General features: G+C 46.1%; 2 protein-coding genes across 4 annotated transcripts; one reads left to right on the plus strand and one right to left on the minus strand.

The window, feature by feature from the left end:
- Nucleotides 1–6,482: 6,482 nt before the first annotated feature.
- Nucleotides 6,483–16,053, plus strand: LOC139557043 (BLOC-1-related complex subunit 6-like). 2 transcript variants are annotated; one of them, XM_071371360.1, is made up of 7 exons: nt 6,483–6,588; nt 7,259–7,293; nt 7,392–8,035; nt 11,832–12,207; nt 12,670–12,839; nt 13,253–13,336; nt 13,458–16,053. In XM_071371360.1, the coding sequence occupies exons 3-7, from the start codon at nt 7,403–7,405 to the stop codon at nt 13,581–13,583; spliced, it is 1,389 nt and encodes a 462-aa protein (XP_071227461.1). In that variant the 5' UTR covers nt 6,483–6,588; nt 7,259–7,293; nt 7,392–7,402; the 3' UTR covers nt 13,584–16,053. The 2 variants fall into 2 exon arrangements, with proteins under 2 accessions (XP_071227461.1, XP_071227459.1); XM_071371358.1 differs by lacking the exon at nt 7,259–7,293 and having other exon boundaries at nt 6,494–6,588.
- Nucleotides 16,054–18,544: 2,491 nt separating this feature from the next.
- LOC139557044 (hyaluronidase-1-like) lies at nt 18,545–26,306 on the minus strand. Of its 2 annotated transcripts, XM_071371361.1 has the most exons (5): nt 24,095–26,306; nt 20,404–21,010; nt 19,904–20,296; nt 19,698–19,796; nt 18,545–19,595 (listed from the first exon to the last, which is right to left on the minus strand). In XM_071371361.1, the coding sequence occupies exons 2-5, from the start codon at nt 20,947–20,949 to the stop codon at nt 19,095–19,097; spliced, it is 1,539 nt and encodes a 512-aa protein (XP_071227462.1). In that variant the 5' UTR covers nt 20,950–21,010; nt 24,095–26,306; the 3' UTR covers nt 18,545–19,094. The 2 variants fall into 2 exon arrangements, with proteins under 2 accessions (XP_071227462.1, XP_071227463.1); XM_071371362.1 differs by lacking the exon at nt 24,095–26,306 and having other exon boundaries at nt 20,404–21,295.
- Nucleotides 26,307–26,577: the final 271 nt, after the last annotated feature.

The raw sequence follows: 26,577 nt of genomic DNA on the forward strand, positions 1-26,577 counted from the left end.
ACGAGCTTCAATGCCATACAACACTCCTTCCGTGGCCTCCAACTGCTCTTAAACGCTAGTTAAACCAAATGCATGCTTTTCAACCGTTCGATGCCCGCACCCGCCCGCCCGACTAGCATCACTACCCTGGACGGTTCTAACCTAGAATATGTGGACAACTACAAATACCTAGGTGTCTGGTTAGACTGTAAACTCTCCTTCCAGACTCATATTTAACATCTCCAATCCAAAATCAAATCTAGAATCGGCCTTCTATTTCGCAACAAAGCTTCCTTTACTCACGCCGCCAAACTTACCCTAGTAAAACTGACTATCCTACTGATTCTCAACTTCGGCGATGTCATCTACAAAATAGCTTCCAATACTCTACTCAGCAAACTGGATGCAGTCTATCACAGTGCCATCCGTTTTGTTACCAAAGCCCCTTATACCACCCACCACTGCGACCTGTATGCTCTAGTCGGCTGGCCCTCGCTACATATTCGTCGCCAGACACACTGGCTCCAGGTCATTTATAAGTCTTTGCTAGGTAAAGCTCCGCCTTATCTCAGCTCACTGGTCACGATAACAACACCCACCCATAGCATGCGCTCCAGCAGGTATATCTCACTGGTCATCCCCAAAGCCAACACCTTTGGCCGCCTTTCCTTCCAGTTCTCTGCTGCCAGTGACTGGAACGAAATGCAAAAATCGCTGAAGCTGGAGACTTATATTTCCCTCACTAACTTTAAACATCAGATATCTGAGCAGCTAACCGATCGCTGCAGCTGTACATAGTCCATCTGTAAATAGCCCATCCAAGCTACCTACCTCATCCCCATATTGTTTTTATTTACTTTTCTGCTCTTTTGCACACCAGTATCTCTACTTGCACATCATCATCTGCTCATTTATCACTCCAGTGTTAATCTGCTAAATTGTAATTACTTCGCTACTATGGCCTATTTATTGCCTACCTCCTCACGCCATTTGCACACACTGTATATAGACTTTCTTTTTTTCTATTGTGTTATTAACTGTACGCTTGTTTATTCCATGTGTAACTCTGTGTTGTTGTTTGTGTCGCTTTGCTTTATCTTGGCCAGGTCGCAGTTGTAAATGAGAACTTGTTCTCAACTAGCTTACCTGGTTAAATAAAGGTGAAATTAAAAATTAAAAAATATAATTAACTCAAAATAACGTTTACGACCACAAATAACAATAACTGCAGCGACCCTGTGTTTATAAACGTGGATGTCGATTTTACCACTTCAGCATGCTTCGTGGCACAGTTGATGTGACCATGCAGGGCTACGGGCCAGAAGGATGAGGGTTCGCAGACCACCACAGACGAGCTCCCTCTCCTTGCCTGTTTCGTTACACTACAATCAGAGCAGGCTGCAGACAATGATCAGCTAGAGGGAAATCAGATTATCAAACATTTTGATGCCATTTATATTTTTTCACCAACAGGTTTCTGTGCCAATGCACCACACAACCAATAAACAAAGCATACCGACTTTGGGCACTTCAATATCATGGTTTGTGTTTTCAAACAGCACAATAAATAGACTACATCAACCTCGACAAACAGAAAATCCATCCCTCCCTATCTTATTGGCCTACCCAGTGTTGAAGGCTTGGCTTGACGGTCTCTGAATGTCATTAAACGGTTTGGTGCTTTGTAAAAGATGTCTCTTTCCATTCATCAATTGCACAGTTTGGATTGATAGATATTATTTGTCAGTAAAAAAATACATATTTACACGAAGTATTTTTAAAGTGACAGGGATTGCACAATAAAGTCTGGGACTTTTTAAAAACATAAATACATATACAATGACATAGATAGAGACAAAAAAATGCTTAACCTCCAGATGAGTATGAGGGGGGAGTTTAAGTAAAATTATTTCAAGCTTGGCTGGTAACTTACAGTGCATTCGGAAAGTATTCAAACCCCTTCACATTTTCCAAATTTTGTTACGTTACAGGCTAAATGATTTCCCCCCCTCATCAATCTACACACAATACCCCATAAGGCAAAGCTAAACCAGTTTCATTTTTTTAATTTAGCAAATGTATAAAAATGTAAAACTGAATTATCACAATTACATAAGTATTCAGACCCTTTACTCCGTACTTTGTTGGAGCACCTTTGGCAGTGATTACAGCCTTGAGTCTTCTTGGGTATAACGCTACAAGACTGGCAAACCTGTATTTGGGGACTTTCTCCCATTCTTCTCTGCAGATCCTCTCAAGCTCTGTCAAGTTGGATGGGGAGCGTCACTGCAAAGATATTGTCAGGTCTCTCCAGAGATGTTTGATCGGGTTCAAGTTCGGGCTCTGGCTGGGCCACTCAAGGACATTCAGAGACTTATCCCGAAGCTGTGTGTTTTGGTCAGTGTCCTGTTGGAAGGTGAACTTTCACCCCCAGTGTGAGGTCCTGAGCGCTATGGAGCAGGGGATCTCTCTGTACTTTGCTCCTTTCATCTTTCAGGTCAGGTGATGAAGTGGTGACTGGTTTCCTCCAGACATGACACTTGGAATTCAGGCCAAAGAGTTCAATCTTGGTTTCATCAGACCAGATAATCTCGTTTCTCATGGTCTGAGAGTCCTTTAGGTGCCTTTTGGCAAACTCCAAGCGGGCTGTCGTGTGCCTTTTACTGAGGAGTGGCTTCGGTCTGGCCACTCTACCATAAAGGCCTGATTGGTGGAGTCCTGCAGAGATGGTTGTTCTTCTGGAATGTTCTCCCATCTTCACAGAGGAACTCTGGAGCTCTGTCAGAGTGACCATCAGGCTATTGGTCACCTCCCTGACCAAGGCCCTTCTCCCCCGATTCCTCAGTTTGGCCGGGTGGCCAGCTCTAGGATGAGTCTTGGCGGTTCCAATCTTTAGATGTTTGGGGCTACTGGTCAACCATGATGTGCAGGAAGAATCCAAGTGTCACTGAACTAGCACACTTGCCAGAGTCTTTAGGGTGTTTATAGCTAGGTTTCCATCCAATTGCCTACAGATTTTCATGTCCATCTTCATAAAAACAATATGTAATATGTTCAGAGTTTCTTTAAGGAAAACATGACTGTGAAGATTTTCCTTTACCGGACATTTGATAAATGTAATGGACATCCATATCCTACTTGGTGCAGCCAGCACCATCAATAAACCAGGGATGTTGGCCAAATGAGCCACATTAACGTGTCCTTAAAAACAGCCTATAACAAATTACAGGGGGGGGTTTAGGCTACTTTCCTAAAACAATAATTGTCCACCTCACGGTTCAGCTGTCAGAGATTTGAGCACTAAATGTATCAGGGCATTGCATGCAAAGGCCTATAGGCTTAGGTATCTACTGTTTGATATTCATATTTTAATAAATGTACAGTGCACATCAAAAGTTTTGACACAGCTACTCATTCAAGGGTTTTTATTTTTTTGACTATTTTCTACATTGTAGAATAATCGTGAAGACATCAAAACTATGAAATAACACACATGGAATCATGTAGTAACCAAAAAAGTGTTAAACAAATCAAAAAATATTTGTATTATTGAGATTCTTCAAAGAAGCCACCCCTTGCCTTGATGACAGCTTTGCACACTCTTGGCATTCTCTCAACCAGCTTCATGAGATAGTCATCTGGAATGCATTTCAATTAACAGGTGTGCCTTTTTTAAAGTTAATTTGTGAAATTTCTTACTTCTTAATGCGTTTGAGCCAATCAGTTGTGTTGTGACAAGATAGGGGTGGTATACAAAAGATATCCCTATTTGGTGAAGACCAAGTCCATATTATGGCAAGAACAGCTCAAATAAGCGTGAAGGAGTGAGTGAAGGATGCTTGTTGCGAAATAGGAAGCCGATTCTAGATTTAATTTTGGATTGGAGATGCTTAATGTGGGTCTGGAAGGAGAGTTTACAGTCTAACCAAACACCTAGGTATTTGTAGTTGTCCACATATTCTAAGTCAGAACCGTCCAGAGTAGTGATGCTGGATGGGCGGGCAGGTGCGATCGGTTGAAAAGCATGCATTTAGTTTTACTTGCATTTAAGAGCAGTTGGAGGCCACGGAAGGAGAGTTGTATGGCATTGAAGCTCGTTTGGAGGTTAGTTAACACAGTGTCCAAAGAAGGGCCAGAAGTATACAAAATGGTGTCGTCTGCGTAGAGGTGGATCAGAGAATCACCAGCAGCAAGAGCAACATCATTGATTTACACAGAGAAAAGAGTATTCCCGATAATTGAACCCTGTGGCACCCCCATAGAGACTGCCAGAGGTCCAGACAACAGGCCCTCCGATTTGACACACTGAACTCTGTCTGAGTAGTACTTGGTGAACCAGGCGAGGCAGTCGTTTGAGAAACCAAGGCTGTTGAGTCTGCTGATAAGAATGTGGTGAAAGCCTTGGCCAGGTCGATGAATATGGCAGCACAGTATTGTCTTTTATCGATAGCCGTTATGATATCGTTTAGGACCTTGAGCGGGGCTGAGGTGCACCCATGACCGGCTCGGAAATCAGATTGCATAGCGGAGAAGGTACGGTGGGATTCGAAATAGTCGGTGATCTGTTTGTTAACTTGGCATTCGAAGACCTTAGAAAGGCAGGGTAGGATAGATATAGGTCTGTAGCAGTTTGGGTCTAGAGTGTCTCCCCCTTAGAAGAGAGGGATTACCGCGGCAGTTTTCCAATCTTTGGAGATCTCAGACGATATGAAAGAGAGGTTGAACAGGCTAGTAATTGGGGTTGCAACAATTGCGGTAGATAATTGTAGAAAGAGAGGGTCCAGATTGTCTAGCCCAGCTGATTTGTATGGGCCCAGATTTTGCAACTCTTTCAGAACATCAGCTATCTGGATTTGGTTGAAGGAGAAATAGGTGAGGCTTGGGCAAGTTGCTGTGGGGGGTGCAGGGCTGTTGCCCGGTGTAGGGGAAGCCAGGTGGAAAGCACGGCCAGCCGTGCAAAAATGCTTATTGAAATTCTCAATTATCGTGGATTTATCGGTGGTGACAGTGTTTCCTAGCCTCAGTGCAGTGGGCAGCTGGGAGGTCGTCCTCTTATTCTCCATGGACTTTACAGTGTCCCAGAACGTTTTGGAGTTTGTGCTACAGGATGGCAATTTCTGTTTGAAAAAACTAGCCTTTGCTTTCCTAACTGCCTGTGTATATTGGTTAGCCAAGGGCTATATCTGTTCCTGGTTCTAAATTTTTTGAATGGGGCATGCTAATTTAAGATGGTGAGGAAAGCACTTTTAAAGAATAACCAGGCATCCTATACTGACGGAATGAGGTCAATATCCTTCCAGGATACCCGGGCCAGGTCGATTAGAAAGGCCTGCTCGCTGAAGTGTTTTAGGGAGTGTTTGACAGTGATGAGGAGTGATGAAAATTGTTCTCATGAGGACTGGCAAATTGCATCCCAAATAAATGCTTCACAGAGTTTAAGTAACATTCACATCTCAACATCAACTGTTCAGAGGAGACTGCATGAATCAGGCCTTCGTGGTCGAATTGCTGCAAAGAAACCACTACTAAAAGACACCAATAAGAAGAAGAGACTTGCTTGGGCCAAGAAACACGAGCAATGGACATTTGACTGGTGGAAATCTGTCCTTTGATCTGAGTCCAAATGTGAGATTTTTGGTTCCAACCGCCTTTGTGAGACGCAGAGTATGTGAACAGATGATCTCCGCATGTGTGGTTCCTACCGTGAAGCATGGAGGAGTAGGTGTGATGGTGTGGGGTGCTTTGCTGGTGACACTGTCTGTGATTTATTTAGAATTCAAGGCACACTTAACCAGCATGGCTACCACAGCATTCTGCATCAATACGCCATCCCATCTGGTTTGTGCTTAGTGGGACTGTCATTTGTTTTTCAACAGGACAATGACCCAAAACACCCCTCCAGGCTGTGTAAGGGCTATTTGACCAAGAAGGAGAGTGATGGAGTGCTGCATCAGATGACCTGGCCTTCACAATCACCCAACCTCTACCCAATTGAGATGGTTTGGGATGAGTTGGACCGCAGAGTGAAGGAAAAGTACTCAGCATATGTGGGAACTGCTTCAAGACTGTTGGAAAAGCATTCCAGGTGAAGCTGGTTGAGAGAGTGCCAAGAGTGTGCAAAGCTGTTATGAAGGCAAAGGGTGGCTACTTTGAAAACTTTGAAGTGCTCAGCATATGTGGTAACTCTTTCAAGACGGTTGGAAAAGCATAAGAGCGAATGTAAATGCGAGCATAAGAGCGAGGGGAAAAGTGGCACTACCGTCCCCTGTGCCACCCCAAAAAAAACACACAACCCCTCCCCAGTAATGTCCCTAAGTACACAGGCGTGATTTACTCTGCTTGATTGAATTCAATTAAATACAACTTCATTTTGAAATTCTTTAGTAATTACAAGTATTATTGGTTTAAATTATAGTTATGAAACATAACATCTTACTACTGCATATTATCATCATGTGAGACATTTACTGTGATGAGTTATGCCTATAATTGTATCCATCATTATGCGGAACTATTGCGCTTTCTACTACAGGTTGTGTGGAAGAATTTACAGAGCAGACTCGACCCAGTTTCCTGCTTGACTTACATCTCCAGGAAAGAACTACAGTGGTAAGTGTTAATTTATTTGGTTATGCTAAAAACGGGCAAATATTTTACTTTCCCGAAAGTAAGAAATCGAAATAAGTCTTATCACTCATTGCCAGGTGGTTGCTCTTGACACAGAATAAAAAGGGAACTTCAAACAAGTTAAAATTCAGAGGCCTGCCTGCTAACATCGACAGCTAGCTAGCCTGCGAGCTAACGTCATGTGACTGATTGCAAGCTTATGTCTGATAATGACAGCAATATGTCAACTTGCTTGCTAGATGTTGGGACCGTTATTTATTATTTATACATCGTTAGTCAGATGGTACTAACTGCTAATAGTTTTACTGTTTCCTGCTCCTAGCTAGGTGTAACTAGTCACACTGATAGCCAGCTACTGGTGCTAGCTAACCAACGTCATATAAACACAGGCGCTGTTGGTAGTTAAAGATATTCTTATGTCACGTATTGTACAGTCACTCGACCTTTGATCATTTTGTTTTCTTGTGTTTGTTGGGTTGCATTGAGCTGCAAAGTTGTATTGGTGACAGTTTAAGTTGGTGGGTCTTCCGATGTATGCTTGTAAGCTGGCTAGATTACCTGCAAGAGATGTGCTATCCAACCAGGTACAAGACATGAATAGAAAACATATCACACAAAATTCTAAAGTCTTTCTCCCAACCCTCCTTCAAAGCAAACCCCACTAACAAAGAACAACTGGAGCCCAGGGTGAGCAAGTTGATGTGCAATGATTTGTAGAGTCAGACCCAGTTGTATGCATAGGGAGAAGAGTGTGTCAGTTGTTATCTGACATGTATTTTATGCAGCAGGTGGAGGGATGAGCCTCTTCCCTGTGATTGGCACAGGTGTGCCGGAAGCAGCCAATGGGGTGGATACACCAGCCTCCCCTGGATTTAATGTGAATGGCCCGTACACCCACGCCCCTAATACCCCTGCACAGCTCCTGAAGTTTGGGGGTAGGGTGCCCTGTCCTGGGCAGGGATCCCTTGATGAGACTGAGAACTGTGTGGATGGGGAGAGCGCATGCGATGGACAAGAAAACCCCATAGACACTTCTCACAACTCCACGTCCCATTCAGACACACAGCAACACACCGACACGTTCCCAGCCCACCCCTCCCTCCCCACTGCCACATGCACAGCAGACACAGAGCCAGACCCACACGAGCCCCCCAAAGACATGTCCCTCACTGGACCCTCCCAAACAGGTATGCCCCTAAACGAGACTCTGTCTGGAGACTGGCAGCACACAGGCACTCCATCCAAAGACACAGCCCCAGAGGGGGACACTCACAGCGCAGACAAAAAGCAGTCCGAGACAAAGCACACAGATCCTTCTAGCTGCTGTGCTGCAGAAACAGAGGAGGAAAAGGAGGTGGAAGAGGAGGAGTGTGAAAAGGATGGCAAGGAGCAGCATGCAGGAAACACACAGGCTGGAGTCTCAGCTGAGGTGAGTTTGCCATACTGACTGCTACTGCTCCTGTACATAATTGTTCATGTTAAAGTGCCAGAGCCAACAGCTCAAGAATAGTACTTAATCACATTTACATTTGAGTCATTTAGCAGACACACGTCTAATTGTATTTGTCACATGCCCTGAATACAACAGGTGTAGACTTTACCGTGAAATGCTTACTTACAAGCCATTAACCAACAATGCAGTTAAAGAAATAGTGAATAATTTTTTTACTAAATAATCTAAATTCATCAAACGGTAACACAATTGTACGTAACAATAACGAGGCTTTATACAGGGGGAACCGGTACCGAGTCAATGTGCGGGGGTACAGGTTAGTCGAGGTAATTTGTAGAGTGACTATCCATATAAACTCAGCAAAAAAAGAAACGTCCCTTTTTCAGGACCCTGTCTTACAAAGATAATTTGTAAAAATCCAAATAACTTCACAGATCTTCATTGTAAAGGGTTTAAGCACAGTTTTCAATGCTTGATAAATGAACAGGCACCTGTGGAACGGTCGTTAAGATACTAACAGCTTACAGACGGCAGGCAATTAAGGTCACAGTTATGAAAACTTAGGACACTAAAGGCCTTTCTATTGACTCTGAAAAACACCAAAAGAAAGATGCCCAGGGTCCCTGCTCATCTGTGTGAACAGGAGGCATGAGGACTGCAGATGTGGCCCGGGCAATAAATTGCAATGTCCATACTGTGAGACGTCTTAAGACAGCGCTACAGGGAGACAGGGCGGACAGCTGATCGTCCTCGCAGTGGCAGACCACGTGTAACAACACCTGCACAGGATCGGTACATCCGAACATCACACCTGTAGGACAGGTACAGGATGGCAACAACAACTGCCCGAGTTACACCAGGAACGCACAATCCCTCCATCAGTGCTCAGACTGTCCGCAATAGGCTGAGAGAGTGAGGACTGAGGGCTTGTAGGCCTGTTGTAAGGCAGGTCCTCACCAGACATCACAGGCAACAACGTCACCTATGGGCACAAACCCACCGTCGCTGAACCAGACAGGACTGGCAAAAAATGCTCTTCACTGACGAGTCGTGGTTTTGTCTCACCAGGGGTGATGGTTGAATTCGCGTTTATCGTTGAAGGAATGAGCGTTACACCGAGGCCTGTACTCTGGAGCGGGATCAATTTGGAGGTGGAGGGTCCGTCATGGTCTGAGGCGGTGTGTCACAGCATCATTGGACTGAGCTTGTTGTCATTGCAGGCAATCTCAAAGCTGTGCGTTACAGGGAAGACATCCTCCTCCCTCATGTGGTACCCTTCCTGCAGGCTCATCCTGACATTACCCTCCAGCATGACAATGCCACCAGCCATACTGCTTGTTCTGTGTGTGATTTCCTGCAATACAGGAATGTCAGTGTTCTGCCATGGCCAGCGAAGAGCCCAGATCTCAATCCTATTGAGTACGTCTGGGACCTGTTGGATCAGGGGGTGAGGGCTAGAGCCCCCCCCCCCCACAGAAATGTCTGGGAGCTTGCAGGTGCCTTGGTGGAAGAGTGGGGTAACATCTCACAGCAAGAACTGGCAAATCTGGTGCAGTCCATAAGGAGGAGATGCACTGCCGTACTTAATGCAGCTGGTGGCCACACCAGATACTGACTGTTACTTTTGATTTTAACCCCCCCCCTCCTCCTTTGTTCAGGGACACATTATTCCATTTCTGTTAGTCACATGTCTGTGGAACTTGTTCAGTTTGTCTCGGTTGTTGAATCTTGTAATGTTCATTAAAATATTTACACATGTTAAGTTTGCTGAAAATAATAAAAAACAGCGAGTAGCAACAGTGTAAAAACAAAAGGGTTGGCCATTTGTCTGGGTGGCCATTTGATTAGTTTAGTTGTTCAGCAGTCTTATGGCTTGGGGGTAGAAGCTGTTAAGGAGATTTGGCTCTCCAGTACCGCTTGCTGTGCGGTAGCAGAGAGAACAGTCTATGACTAGGGTGGCTGGAGGCTGACAATTTGTTGGGCCTTCCTCTGACACAGCCTAGTATATAGGTCCTGGGTGTCAGGAAGCTTGGCCCCAGTGATGTACTGGGCCGTACGCACTACCCTCTGTAGCGCCTTACGGTCGGATGCGGAGCAGTTGCCGTACCAGGCGGTAATGCATCCGGTCAGGATGCTCTCGATAGTGCAGCTGTAGAACTTTTTGAGGATCTGGGGACCTGATGGGGAAAAGGTGTTGTCGTGCCCGCTTCACAACTGTGTTTGGTGTGTTTGGACCACAATAGTTTGTTGGTGATGCGGATACCAAGGAACTTGAAACTCTCGACCCGCTCCACTTCTGTCTTGTTGATGTTAATGGGGGCCTGTATGGCCGTCTTTTTCCTATAGTCCACAATCAGCTCCTTTGTCTTGCTCACATTGAGAGAGAGGTTGTTGTCCTGGCACCACACTGCCAGGTCTCTGACCTCCTCCCTATAGGCTGTCTCATCCCTGTCTGTGATCAGGCCTACCACTGTTGTCGTCAGGCAACTTAATGATGGTGTTGGAGTCGTGCTTGGCCATGCAGTCGTGGGTGGTGGGGGAACAGGGAGTACAGGAGGGGACTAAGCACGCACCTCTGAGGGGCCCCAGTGTTGAGGATTAGCGCGGCAGATGTGTTGTTGCCTTCCCTTACTGGCCTGTCAAAATCCAGGATCCAGTTGCAGAGGGAGGTGTTTAGTCCCAGGGTCCTTAGCTTTGTGGGCACTATGATGTTGAATGCTGAGCTGTAGTCAATGAACAGCATTCTCACATAGGTGTTCCTTTTGTCCAGGTGGGTTTAGGCAGTCACTGGGCATCCAGCTTGTGGGTGGGTTTCCCTTTTGTAGTCCAAAATAGTTTTCAAGCCCTGCCACATCCGACGAGCATCAGAGCCGGTGTAGTAGGATTCAATTTTAGTCTTGTATTGACACTTTGCCTTTTTGATAGATCGTCTGAGGGCATAGCGGGATTTCTTATAAGTGTCCAGATTAGTGTCCCGCTCCTTGAAAGCGGAAGCTCTAGCCTTTAGCTCGGTGTGGATGTTGCCTGTAATTCATGGCGTCTGGTTGGGAAATATACGGTCACTGTGGGGACGATGTTGTCGATGCACTTATTGATGAAGCTGATGACTGAGGTGGTATACTCAATGCCATTGGACGAATCCTGGGAATATATTCCAGTCTGTGCTAGCAAAACAGTCCTGTAGCGTAGCATCTGTGTCATCTGACCACTTCTGTATTGAACGAGTCACTGGTACTTCCTGCTTTAGTTTTTGCTTATAAGCAGGAATCAGGAGGATAGAGTTATGGTCAGATTTGCCAAATGGAGCATTTTCTTGTTTGCTTATGTCCTTTTTACAGCTCGTTGAGTGCGGTCTTAGTGCCATCATTGGTGTGTGGTGGTAAATAGACTGCTACGAATAATATAGATAGTGTGGTCTACAGCTTATCATGAGGTATTCTACCTCAGGCGAGCAATACCTCAAAACTTGTTTAATATTAGACATCGCGCACCAGCAGTTATTGACAAATAGACACACGCCCCTCGTCTTGCCAGACGTAGCTGCTCTGTCCTGCCGAAAAACGGAGAAGCCGGCCAGGGTGACTTACAATTAGTGCATTCATCTTATGATAGCTGGGTGAGACAATATATCACAATCGTAGCAAGTACATTTTCCCTCGATAAAGTAGTTATCAGCAAAGTGTATTTTGAATCCATTGAGCAGTGCAGCATATTCATATGTCCGGAGGATCTTGAGGATTGTCATATGTGTAAGACTGCCACTTTCCGTCAGTTTACAGAGGAGCCCTCGGCAGCAGCTCCCAGCCCCAGCTCTGCCCCAGCCGAGGGGGGGGAGTCGTCAGGCAGCAGCCCTTGTCCGCCCCACGTCATGGCCCAGGTGCGCGTGCGGAACGTCCCAGAGCGGGAGCGCATCGTCCGGGGCATGCAGGACAGCAAGAGCCTGGACGAGATCAGCCAGGCATGCATCGGAGGGGCCCGGGGTGGGGGTCGGGGGGGCCAGCCAGAAGGCCGCAGGGCCACCATCTCCTCTGCCCTGGAGCTGGAGGGAACAGTCAGCCACGATGGGGACCTGACACACTTCATCTGCCGCAACCTGGAGCAGAAGATCAAGATGAGCTCCAAGCCCAGCCTGGACTGTGACTGCGACTGTGAGTACCAGCACCGGGGGCCCGCGGGGCCCGGGTTGGGGGATTGGCTAATTAGTCATTAGGTACCAAACAGAATAAAAAATATTCAAAAATGTTTGTTTTTTTAAAGGACAAACATCTGAACTTGTCTAGTAAGACTTTTCTGTTGAAAAACATTTAGCTAACAGTGGGCCTGAATACGACCCTGGTGATCAGTAAAATGCTAATCCACACAATGCCTTTTCTGGTGTTATTTCAGTGATACGTCAGTGTTTTGAAGTTGCAGTTGAAGACCGAGTTCCAAATCGAATCAATCCACCCTTCCCCTCTCCTCTAGTGATTTAGATTAGCACCCGCAGGAAGGGCGGAAGGACTCACACAGCGGTTTGGATGAGGGAGGATGATTTGGTTTGCTTAGCAGACTGTCGGTTAACGTAACTTCCGGTCCTGGTGTGTGCATGTTTCTTTTCTTTCTGTGTCCAGCGGACTGCTCGGGTTCCATCAGCAGCAGAGGCCGTGGGTCGTCGTCGCGGCGGCCGGCTGACATCCCTCCCATCGACCCAGCTGTCTTGGCGGACCTGCAGAGACACACAGAGGAAGTCGCCCACAGCGTGGAGCTAATGATGCGCAGCCTCAACGGAACCATCCAGAACGTACGTGAGCTCAGTTTGTTCACACCACACACACACACACACACACACGTTTCTGTATTTAGTTCTGTATTACATTTGTACTGCTCTAGGGTTATTTATTGCTTGGATAACCTTGTCTACTATTACCTATTGACTCATTTTCCATTCTTTATGCGCTGCCCACAACGTCTGAAGAATTATCACTGTGAATCAATGTATATTTTGTTTGTGTGTCAATTAATCCCGCAATTGATTGGTTTGCCAGCTGGCAATTTTGACACGCAAATAAAATGTCATTAATTTATTCATTCACACACATACTCACTCAAATACTTCTGATCTCCCTTCTGTCCTTTTAGTAACGCTCTAGTTGTAAGTTGCCCGGAATTCATGTGTCTGCGATATGCTGTATGTCTTTATCTGTGTGTGTCCAGATGACAGCGCTGAGTGTGGGCTACATCCAGACGTATAGAGACTCTGTGGACAGCCTGGGGGAGTCTGTGGACATGAGCATAAAGGTGAGAGAACAGATAGCTTGGCCAGACATGAATGGAAGGATGAGCAGTGAATACTGATCGACAGTCACAGATGCTTCTTGTCATAAGTATTATGTGCTGATTGTAGCGTGTGTGTTCATAGGGAATGTACACGCTGATGGCGCGCTGTGAGGAGCTGGACCGCTCCATGCAGCCCATCCACACTCTGGCCGCCCAGATCCGGGACATCAAACGCACCCTGGATGCCCTGGAGGCCATCTGCAAGTAGCCCCTCTCTCCCCCCGGACTCTCTTACCTGGAAACCCCTCCCCGAGAGATCCTCTTCCACTGCAGACCCTTTTCTAACCTAACGACCCCCCTCCCTCCATACCGCCCTCCTGGAATCACTGCTACTAATCATGCTAGCTTCATGGATGATCCTCTCCTCCCCCTCACCCCTCCCCATGTAGACGTCATGCTTCAAACCCCTCCCCCACCCCGGAAATGCTCGCTCGGGCTAGGAGCCCCTCCCCCTGACAGAACTTGAAGGAAACGGAGCACTTGATGCTTCTCTTATTACCGTCCGACCCACCTGGTTCAGATTGTATTAACTGCTGCTGCCCACACGGGGGCACTCTCTCTCTCTCTCTCTCTCTCTCTCTCTCATATGGAGAGGGAGCTTTAGGAACAGATGAGATGGTTTAGATGTTAGTCACTTCTTAGGCAGGTTGCTTAAACTAGTGAGACGAGACACAGGTGAGGGTGTGGGGGTACATATGTCGTATAAATGGCAGTCCCTCCAGATGTCATGTTACATACCTGTTACCAACCGAAAGCCATTCCCTGCGGAGCTCTCCTCTCCGATCCCGAGATAATGTGTAGCGCTATTGGAGACTGTGGTACCTTCTGTCATTTCACAGGTTGGCTGGTAGGTAGGTACTAAGTAGGTAGGCCTGTCTTAATATCGAACATATCTATTTTGCCTAAATAGTGTTTTCCATGGTGAGAGGTTGTGGACAGCCGTTACATGTAGTGCGCCGTTACTGGCTTGTACCATGAAGGACTTGAATGCTACCAGATGTCATCAGATCTGCAGATGCCTCACCTAGATGAGAAGGCAGCACCCTCACACTGGATATACAGTGCCTTCGGAAAGTATTCAGACCCCTTGACTTTTCCCACATTTTGTTAGGTTACAGCCTTATTCTAGAATTGATTAAATATTTTTTTCCCTTCATCAATCTACACACAATACCCCATGATGACAAAGCAAAAAGAGGTTTTTAGAATTTTTGCTAATTTAAAAATTAAATTAAATCACCTTTGGCAGCGATTACAGCATCGTGTCTTCTTGAGTATGACGCTACAAGCTTGGCACACCTGTATTTGGGGAGTTTCTCCCATTTATCTCTGCAGATCCTCTCAAGCTCTGTCAGGTTGGATGGGGAGCGTTGCTGCACAGCTATTATCAGGTCTCTGCAGAGATGTATGATCGGGTTCAAGTCCGGGCTCTGGCTGGGCCACTCAAGGACATTGAGAAATGTCCGGAAGCCACTCATGTATTGTCTTGGCTGTGTGCTTAGGGTCGTTGTCCTGTTGGAAGGTGAACCTTCGCCCCAGTGTGAGGTTCTGAGCGCTCTGGAGCAGGTTTTCATCAAGGATCACTCTGTCCTTTGCTCCGTTCATCTTTGCCTGAATCCTGACTAGTCAACCAGTCCCTGCCGCTGAAAAATATCCCCATAGCATAATGCTGCCGCCACCATGCTTCACCGTAGGGATGGTGCCAGGTTTCCTCCAGGTGTGACGCTTGGTATTCAGGCCAAAGAGTTCAATCATGGGTTCATCAGACCTGTCATGTGTCTTTTACTGAGGAGTGGCTTCCGTCTGGCCACTACCATAAAGGCCTGATTGGTGGAGTGCTGCAGAGATGGTTGTCCTTCTGGAAGGTTCTCCCATCTCCACAGAGGAACTCAAGAGCTCTGTCAGTGGCCATTGGGTTCTTGGTCATGTCCCTGACCAAGGCCTTTCTCTCTGATTGCTCAGTTTGGGCGGGCGGCCAGCTCTAGGAAGAGTCTTGGTTGTTCCTGGAGGCCACTGTGTTCTTGCGGGATCTTCTTTGCTGCAGAAATGTTATGGTACACTTCCCCAGATCTGTGCCTCGACACAATCCTGTCTCTGAGCTCTACGGACAATTCCTTCGAACTCGTGGCATGGTTTTTGCTCTGACGTGCACTGTCAACTGTGGGACCTTATAAGGACAGGTGTGTGCCTTTCCAAATCATGTCCAATCAATTGAATTTACCACAGGACTCCAATCAAGTTAAAGAAACATCTCAAGGATGATCAATGGAAACAGGAGCTCCATTTCGAGTCTCATAGAAAAGGGTCTGAATACTTATGTAAATTAGGTATTTCTGTTTTGTCATTTTGTGATATTGTGTGTAGATTGCTGAGGATTTTGATTTATGTAGTCCATTTTAGATTAAGACAACAAAATGTGGAAAATGTAATGGGGTCTGAATACTTTCCGAAGGCACTGGAAAGGAGGGATGGGCTGTGGGACTATAGACTTTAGGGGGGGTGCATGTTTCACTGGGGAGGTAGAGATGGCCTCCTCTCTAACTGCTCTTTATCTCTACAATCAAAAGCACCTCTGTACATATCTCTTTCTGTAACAGAGAAATAATAAGAGCTACCCTTCGTCCTGAGTGTATATTTTCAGAAGAATAACACAATAAATTTACATGAGCTGCAAAGAATAGCTGTCTGTTTTGTTTCTGGATGTTGTTTTAATGACAAGAGTGTATAGATACAGGACATCTAGACTGATACAGGACATCTAGACTGATACAGGACATCTAGACTGATACAGGACATCTAGACTGATACAGGACATCTAGACTGATACAGGACATCTAGGCTGATACAGGACAGGACATCTAGGCTGATACAGGACAGGACATCTAGGCTGATACAGGACAGGACATCTAGGCTGATACAGGACAGGACATCTAGGCTGATACAGGACAGGACATCTAGGCTGATACAGGACATCTAGGCTGATACAGGACATCTAGGCTGATACAGGACAGGACATCTAGGCTGATACAGGACATCTAGGCTGATACAGGACAGGACATCTAGGCTGATACAGGACAGGACATCTAGGCTGATACAGGACAGGACATCTAGGCTGATACAGGACATCTAGGCTGATACAGGACATCTAGGCTGATACAGGACATCTAGGCTGATACAGGACAGGACATCTAGGCTGATACAGGACATCTAGGCTGATACAGGACAGGACATCTAGGCTGATACAGGACAGGACATCTAGGCTGATACAGGACAGGACATCTAGGCTGATACAGGACATCTAGACTGATACAGGACATCTAGACTGATACAGGACATCTAGACTGATACAGGACAGGACATCTAGGCGGATACAGGACAGGACATCTAGGCTGATACAGGACAGGACATCTAGGCTGATACAGGACATCTAGGCTGATCCAGGACAGGACATCTAGGCTGATACAGGACATCTAGACTGATACAGGACATCTAGGCTGATGCAGGACATCTAGGCTGATACAGGACAGGACATCTAGGCTGATACAGGACATGACATCTAGGCTGATACAGGACAGGACATCTAGGCTGATACAGGACAGGACATCTAGGCTAATACAGGACATCTAGGCGGATGCAGGACATCTAGGCGGATGCAGGACATCTAGGCGGATGCAAGACATCTAGGCGGATGCAGGACACCTAGGCTGATGCAGGACACCTAGGCTGATGCAGGACACCTAGGCTGATGCAGGACACCTAGGCTGATGCAGGACACCTAGGCTGATGCAGGACATCTAGGCTGATGCAGGACATCTAGGCTGATGCAGGACATCTGGGGCTGATGCAGGACATCTAGACTGATGCAGGACATCTAGACTGATGCAGGACATCTAGACTGATATAGGACATCTAGGCTGATGCAGGACATGACATCTAGGCTGATGCAGGACATCCAGGCTGATAACAGGACAGGACATCTAGGCTGATGCAGGACAGGACATCTAGGCTGATGCAGGACAGGACATCTAGGCTGATGCAGGACATGACATCTAGGCTGATGCAGACATCTAGACTGATGCAGGACATCTAGGCTGATGCAGGACATCTAGGCTGATGGAGGACATCTAGGCTGATATAGGACATCTAGACTGATATAGGACATCTAGGCTGATGCAGGACATCTAGGCTGATAACAGGACAGGACATCTAGGCTGATGCAGGACAGGACATCTAGGCTGATGCAGGACATCTAGACTGATGCAGGACATCTAGACTGATGCAGGACATCTAGGCTGATGCAGACATCTAGGCTGATGCAGACATCTAGACTGTTACAGGACATCTAGGCTGATACAGGAGAGGACATCTACGCTGATACAGACAGGATCACTAGACTGATACATGACAGGACATCTAGGCTGATACAGGACAGGACATCTAGACTGATACAGGACAGGATATCTAGACTGATACAGTACAGGACATCTTGGCTGATACAGGATATCTAGACTGATACAGGACATCTAGACTGTTACAGGACATCTAGACTGATACAGGACATCTAGACTGTTACAGGACAGGACATCTAGACTGATACAGGACAGGGCATCTATGCTGATACACGACAGGATATCTAGGCTGATACAGGACAGGACGTCTAGAATGATACAGGACAGGACATCTAGACTGATACAGGACAGGATATCTAGGCTGATACAGGACAGGATATCTAGACTGATACAGGACAGGATATCTAGAATGATACAGGATAGGACATCTAGACTGATACAGGACAGGATATCTAGGCTGATACAGGACAGGATATCTAGACTGATGCAGGACAGGACATCTAGACTGATACAGGACAGGATATCTAGGCTGATACATGACAGGACATCTAGACTGATACAGGGCAGGATATCTAGGCTGATACAGGACAGGACATCTAGACTGATACAGGATATCTAGACTGATACAGTACAGGGTGTCTGTACTGATACAGGACAGAACATTTAAACTGATACAGGACGTCTAGGTTAATATAGGACAGGACATCTAGACTGATACAGGACATCTAGACTGATACAGGACATCTAGACTGATACAGGACATCTAGATTGATACAGGACATCTAGACTGCATCAACAACATTTTATAGAAAATATGAGTACATTTTTATAGAGGTATGATTTTATTGTAAACGCAATAGCATGACCCGTAAGAATACAAAGGTAATGGTGAAGTCATTTCAATTGATATGACTGCAGTAGAATGTGTTTACATCGTTCGAGGAAACCAAGTTGTGAACCATATTACAGGTCCTTCACAACATGGCCATGTGAGCAGTAGAGCTGAGTAGCGTGAAGAAGAAAAAGGGGGGGAAAGTGTGCCGATAAACAAAAATGAGTTGTAAAAAGGAACATCCAGTACTGCAATGGAAGGAACTGAATACACACAACTGTTGACGAGAAATGACGACAATGTTAACCACGAATCCTATGAATCGAAGATTTTTTGTTTGATCTACTTCACGTTCTTAGTTGTATAGACAATAAAAACATCCAGAGTCTCAAATAGAATAGTAGTCTCTGTTCACGACATTTCTTTGTTCAAAATAGAAACACCTCTCAAGAGTTTCTGTTCCACAAACATTTCTTATACACTGGTACGACAGTGTCTTTAGCCCCCTGAGCCCCGACCTGATAATCCAGCAGGTTGGTCAGAGGTTCAGGCATAAGTCTGTGTTCAGGCTTAGAGCTGTGGCTAATACCAGCAGTACAGGGAGGAGAGGTGCCGTGAGTGATGGTCCGCTGTGGTCTGACAGAGCGAGGGTGGGCCTGGTCTCTTGGTTCAGCTCACTCAACAAGGGGGAATTCAGGGTAGGGGGAAGGGCTCCCTGTGCCCTGTCCTTGGGGAGCTCCTCGTCGGCGGCTGCCCCCTCCAGGGACTCATACCACTGGCACTGGAAGTCCCTCTTCCAGGCCTCCAGGTTGTCAGGGTCCAGCTGGCCTGTGGCCTGTACCCCCTCCACCTTCCTCTGCGTCATCACGAAGTTGGAGGGCGGCAAGTGCAGGTAGGCGGAGCTCTCGGGTTTGCGGCGCACGCAGCGGCCACGCCCCTGGCACAGGGAGACGCCGCACAGGCGGGCGGCTGTGGTCACGTTGACGGCGTACAGGCCCAGGACCTCACGCACAAACGTGGCCAGCTCTGAGCAGGCTCTCTGGGGGCAGACAGAGGTGAAATGTTTTCATTCACAGACCCAGTTACAGTTGTCTGACTCACTGAATGTATGTATGGAACATTGAAGAGATGTGTACTGTACCTGAGTCCTTGTAGAGAAGACACCTTGATCCTTCTCCCAGAGGACAACTCCTGCTGCCCCCATGGCAGCACTCTCACCAATGGTGTTGACCAGGTCCACCTAATGGAACATCACTCAGTTATACACTGGTTACAGAGCCAACAGACAAAGAGAAACCACTTTCAAAAACATGGTAACATCTACTTCCACCCAACACTATCTCTCACCTCAGACAGAAAAGTATTGGTCGATGTATAGACACTCCTGACCAATGGGAACACAGGAAGGTCGTAGGCGGCCCCGGCCAAGCTTGCCACTCTCAGTGCCTCTCGGATCTGATTGGACGTGTACAGTCTGGCCCCTGAGGTCCCACCCTGCAGCTTCTCTAGTGTGAGGGCGGGGTAGAGAGCAGAGCAGCATTTCCAGAGCCACAGCAGCTCGTCGTTCAATGCCATCTCGGCGGCGGGACAGCGACCCGTGTAATTGGACAGCGACTGGGCGGGGCCGGAGTTGTAACAGTTGGGGTACGGGGTCACGCCCCACAGAGCCTTGGGGCGGAGCCTCCTCACCTCCCACAGGGTCTCCATGAGGATGGACTGGGACGCTGCCTCAAAGTCCACCTGGGGAACGGGATGACATCATCATTATGAGACAACTGTGGCGTTGAATAACATTTGTTACATCTGTTTCTCCTATTACTCTAAACTGCCATGGATGAGGATCTTACCTGAGACCACTTCTCCACCTCCTCCGTGGTCCAGTCAGGGAAGAAGGTCCTCAGCAGAGCCCTGGAGCCCTCCAGGTAGATGCCCTGTTTCTCACGGTTCCTTCCCCACTGCGGGGACCACTGGCCCCAACGCAGTACCCCCAGGCCCTGGTAGCCTATGGATGGTAGCGCTGCCGCCAGGTCCTCCCCTGTCTTCTGGAGGTGTCCATCCAGTCTGGTGTGTTGGGGGAGGCCTCCGTTCACCGGCTGGTCCTGGTTAGTATAATAGGGGTACTTCCCCAGAGTGTCCTCATAAAACATGGACACGCGGCCCTCTCTCTCCATCCCAAAGGCTCCTGGGTCAGGTCGTCCAGAACACGCCTTGTTGGGGATTCCCCATAGTACTAGAAAAGGCTGCCCTGGTGACAGAGGGGTGCGTGCCAGCTGTGGGGGACCACCAAGGCAAGGGGAGGTAAGGAGCATCAACCCCTGGAGGAGGAGTGGTAGTAGGGCCCTGTGTGGCCCAGCTCTGAGCCCTGCCCGGAGCTCCAGCTCAGTCCACGCCATGGAGCTGCCTGCTGCCTCTGTGTATCACCACGCCGCCAAGCCCTCACAACCAACCATAGCCCTGGGAACACAACACGGCACCTTCAGCTGTCTACGTGCCAACATTAACATTGCATACCTGTTATCACATTTCTAACATTGTATACCTGTTATCACATTTCTAACATTGCATACCTGTTATCACATTACTACATTGTTTTCCATGTTATCTTATTTTTAATTGCATAACTGTTATCACATTACTACATTGTATACCTGTTATCACATTATAACATTGCATACCTGTTATCACATTACTACATTGTATACCTGTTATCACATTATAACATTGCATAACTGTTATCACATTATAACATTGCATACATGTTATCAAATTATAACTTTGCATACCTGTTATCACATTATTACATTGTATACCTGTTATTACATTATAACATTTTATACCTGTTATCATATAACATTGTATACCTGTTATCATATTATAACATTGTATACCTGTTATCACATTATAACATTGTATAAATGTTATCACATTATAACATTGCATACCTGTTATCCCATTATAACATTGCATATCTGTTATCACATTATAACATTGCATACCTGTTATCACATTATAACATTGTATACCTGTTATCACATTATAACATTGTATAAATGTTATCACATTATAACATTGCATACCTGTTATCACATTATAACATTGTATAAATGTTATCACATTATAACATTGCATACCTGTTATCCCATTATAACATTGCATATCTGTTATCACATTATAACATTGCATACATGTTATCACATTATAACATTGTATACCTGTTATCACATTATAACATTGCATACCTGTTATCACATTATAACATTGTATACCTGTTATCACATTATAACATTGTATACCTGTTACTGAATCATTGTCAACAATAAAAATGAATCGCAAGTCAACAAACGAATCATATTGCCAAGCTGCGCAAGGGCAGCACGACTGGCCCTTGGATGTACACAGAGATTGACTTCATCACTACTTGTATTTGTGAGAGGTACTGACATGTTGAAATCCCCAAGCTGTCTGTTTAAACTACTGATGAACAGCTCGGACACCCATGCATACTCCACAAGACATGCCGCCAGAGGTTTCTTCACAGTCCCCAAGTCCAGAACAGACTTTGGGAGGCACACAGTACTACATAGAGCCATGACTACATGGAACTCTATTCCACATCATGGAACTGATGCAAGCAGTAAAATTTGATTTAAAAAATAGATTAAAATGCCACTTATTGAGCAGCGGGGACTGTGAAGTAACACAAACATAGGCACAGACACATGCATACACACACAAGATAGCATACGCACTATACACATGGATTTTGTACTGTAGATATGTGGTAGTGGTGGAGTAGGGGCCTGAGGGCACACAGTGTGTTGTGAAATCTGTGAATGTACTGTAACGTTTTTAAAATGATATAAATGTCCTTCATTTTGCTGGACCCCAGGAAGAGCCAGGCAGCAGCTAATCCGTAATAAATACAAATACAAATCCCTAGTCAGCCCCACGTCGCCGCCAGACATTCTCATTGACTCGTGTGATTCTTTTGCAAACTTATTTGGCCTTCCAAGAGTAGGCCTAAAACAACAAAGGAAGAGATGATTGATTGGGTGAATGAGGCGTGTGTGTGTGTGTGCGTCAGTGGCATCGCCATTAGAGGGGACTAGACTAGAGGAACAGGATGCCTCAAAAAGGTCATTAACAAGAGTTAATTGGATTCATTAGTGCCGCCCATGTTGGCCACGAGGATCTCTAAGACGCTGCTCGCTCTGTAATGATTCTCAGTAATTACTCTGTAGCGTAGCAGAGGGAGCCATGCCAAAAACAACTACAAAAATCAACACTACACTACGATTATTGATCCCAATCGTTACAGCCCTGTGAAAAAAACAGTAAATCCGTAGGACCGTAAAATTGTAAATGTGTCCTTTTTTGGGGGTAAAGCTCTAATCCTTCAACAGTAATCTGCTTTTGTTTGTTTTACTGACAAGGCGTGAAGGGGAGGGGACACCACAAAGCATGTGAACATGTAGGATTCTGTGTAAAACGGATGAACTACCATGGTTTTAGAAAATCAGTTAGCTAATATCATGGATAAGAACCCATTGGGCTGTGCACCTGCTCTTTCCATGTCAGACTGACCAGGTGAATCCAGGTGGAAGCTAGGATCCCTTATTGATGTCACGTGTTAAACCCACTTCAATCAGTGTAGATGAAGGGGAGGAGACAGGTTAAAAAAAGGTCTAAGCCTTTGGGGGGGGGGGGGGGATAAGGTTTTGAAGTGTCTTTCCTATAACTAGGAGATATAAGTAAGCTAAGGAAATGTTTTTCGTTTTTTGAACATATTTAACTCATCTTCTTTTTGTTGGCACAAAACGACCTCCGTACTTCCATTCAGTTTTTAAAACCGTCACCAGTTACCTGCAGACGAGTCCTGTGACACAGGTGGGGGTGTAGGATCTCATCTTTCCATACTGGAGACATATTAGTTTGTAGCCCAAACGGTTCGGACGCTAGAGACAGAAGTTCCAAACGTTTTGTACACTCGGTGTGTATATTTGTCCCAGCTATGTGGTCGAAAAATAAGGTACCTGTTATTTTGACACATTCAATTCACTCTAATCCAAGTCACTCCCTGCCTTGAAAAAAATGACTGGAGTACTACAGTGCCAAACTTAGACCCTTAGGAATCCCCCTATAAACTTGGCAAAATATACAATGATTCGGGGTGCCTTATGTTGCAGCAAAAAGGTATCCTGCTCTTTCTGTGGAACTTCAATGTGGGAGAGGACGGGGATCATTGAAAAATACACGTTTACGGAACGAGCCAATGTCTTATCCTTCCCAGAGTTTGTCTGAAAGGCTAAAAGGCGCTGTAGAGTGCATGATACGTGCATTCTTTAAGTGTTACTAAGCTAGGTATATCACAGTAAGAGCAGAAGTTCCACATGCAGGGAGAGCACCACTATCAGCTAGAGACACCATACCACTACATCTCCATTACAACTAGTGGCGTCAGAGGTGGCCTAGGCTCCCTGGCTGCACAGTCTGACAGAAGGTCAAAGGTCTTAGGCTGCAGGTCAGAAGGTCACTCACCTCTGATTTGCTGGTCCGGACAGACGGACACTTCCTGGATTCACCTGATGCTAGCTAGCGAAGCTTTGCCGGACTGGGGGAGCAGCGCTGGTCAGGACTATCAGGACGTCAACCGCTCCCAGGGTTTTCAAGGTGGTCAAGGAGAAGATGCGTCTGGTGTCTCCGTATGTAGTATCCAGGTAGGCTTCCCCACAGACAGGTGTCCTAACGCCCCAGGAAGCTTCAACCCCAAGGCATGTACTGTTCTGGCAGCAGGAGGAAGTCAGGGAGTCAGTCAGGTTAGTGTCTGACCAGGGAGACATGGGTGGACAGGTGGTGTGGTGAACTGTAGGGGGGGAGACCCGCGGTAGACAGCCATCCAGCCGGAGAAAGAGCCAGTGTGCAGCAGGGAAAGGAGGGAGAGCCAGAGTAGGTGACAGGAGGCAGGTTGAAGCAACTTCCCCTTCACCAGGGTAATCTGGCTGTAAGCAGGGTCAGTGCCGACCACAATACTCGCATGACCGCCCGTCCTGACCGTAATCCCATAATCCAACGGGAGGACTGCCCCAACGCTTTCCTATTTGCACGGACGGAGCAGCTCACATCTCTCTCCTTCTCTACTATCTACTGATATATATTAACTTTTTGCCTTTTTCCATTTTCCTTATCTTTCCTCCTTTCTCTATGCTCTTCACCAGTATCGATTGTTCCTTAGTCAGCAGCGAGCTCTGTGTTTCGTTTTCCGTCTTTCAATCTGTTCCACAATTTCATTGGTCTATTTGGGCTTGAACATCAGCACAAAATCTCAAAGGTGATTGCAAGTTCTTTCAATCGCTTTGGTGCAATTTTCACAAGTACGGTGGTACATTTTCACAACGCTCAGTTCAAAACTCACAGCAGATCATCACAAAGGCTGTTGTTTCAAAACTCTAAGCACATTTTCAGTTGACTAAGTACAACACACACAGTCACTTTTCATCTAGAAATCAGTGTTTCATCTATAAAATACATTGTTTCACATTGCAATACATGTTCATAGAAAGTAATTGCTTTTCACAATGTAATGCTCACATTACTTTTGAGATGATTGTTTTGAGTTAAAAATGTACCACATATTTGTCAAAATTACACCAAAGTGATTGCAAAAAACTATAATGGCTACGATTGAGTTTGTCTGTCTGTGGGTGTATCTATTTGCGTGTGTCCATTCGTCCATGTGTGGATTGGCAGATAAGATATTCCTGGCCGGTTGAGAGACCTGAGATTATGAGGGAGAGGGATCTGAGGTGAATCCTGTACTCTGAGGCCCGTCACCATGGAAACAGATCAGCTGGGGTGGGTGACCTATATGACAGGTGGTGGTAGAGGCCAGTGGCGTAAAATACTTAAGTAAAAATACTTTCAAGTACTACTTAAATCGTTTTTTGGGGTTATCTGTACTTTACTTTACTATTTATATTTTTGGACAACTTTGACTTTTACTTCACTACGTTCCTTTGGAAAATCATGTACTTGTTACTCTATACATTTACTCTATACATTTTCCCTGACACCCAAAAGTACAAGTATTTTGAATACTTAGCAGGACAGAAAAATGGTACAATTCACACAGATGAGACATCTTAGCTTTTGTACTCAAGTATGACAATTGGGTACTTTTTCCACAACTGGTGGTGTGGCAGATGATTTTAGGACAAGGCGCTGGTAATCGACTCGGGTGGTGGCAGTTCGCAGGTCCGGTGGTGGCGCTACGCCTTCAGGATGACACACAGTGGGAGGCCATGCTTCTATAGTTGTATAAGGTGATGGTTAGGCAGATATAATAGGAGATTAGGACCCCTTTTACATTGTTTCATAGGATATATATGTTGTAGAACATATGCTGTGAGACGAGCGTTTGTGCATTTCTGTTCACGGTTACAGCTCCAGCAACCTTGGGTTGGTGGTTTGCCGGTTGGGGTAGGTCAGGTTGGTGGATGGTTTAGGTGTTGGTTTTACTTCGACTGACGAAGCTTGCTGCGGTTGTATCCATCAAGTAAAGATACTGTGCTCCTCTCAAGTAGCGTGTGTTTTACTCCCGTTCAGATTCAATTCTATGTACATGTATTATTGTCCCCAAAGACCAATTCAAACATCGAAACGAGCACAGAATCACACGTAAAACAGCAGAAAGTTGAGGCGATAATGTCCGTTGGTCAAATCTTCTCAGCCATGCTCTCAGTGATGCTGTGACGGCCCCCTCTTGTGGCCACGCTACCACTGAGCTCCCTGTGTATATACCCCCCCCCCCCCCCCCCCCGCCCGCCCGCCAATAGCATTCGAGTTCAGCTGACATTGAAAACTGGACTAAGAGGAGAATTGTTTTCAAGTTACCTCTATTGTGTAGTGTTCTACATGACTCCATCCTGTAGGAATGTAAACCAAATGGAAGAAAATAACATACAAAATAACAATAGTTTGAACACTATTATAGCTCCTAGAAGTTCAGTGTGTTTGAAAATCTA

Source organism: Salvelinus alpinus, chromosome 28, assembly GCF_045679555.1.
Source record: "Salvelinus alpinus chromosome 28, SLU_Salpinus.1, whole genome shotgun sequence".
In the NCBI taxonomy this organism is placed as follows: Eukaryota; Metazoa; Chordata; class Actinopteri; order Salmoniformes; family Salmonidae; genus Salvelinus; species Salvelinus alpinus.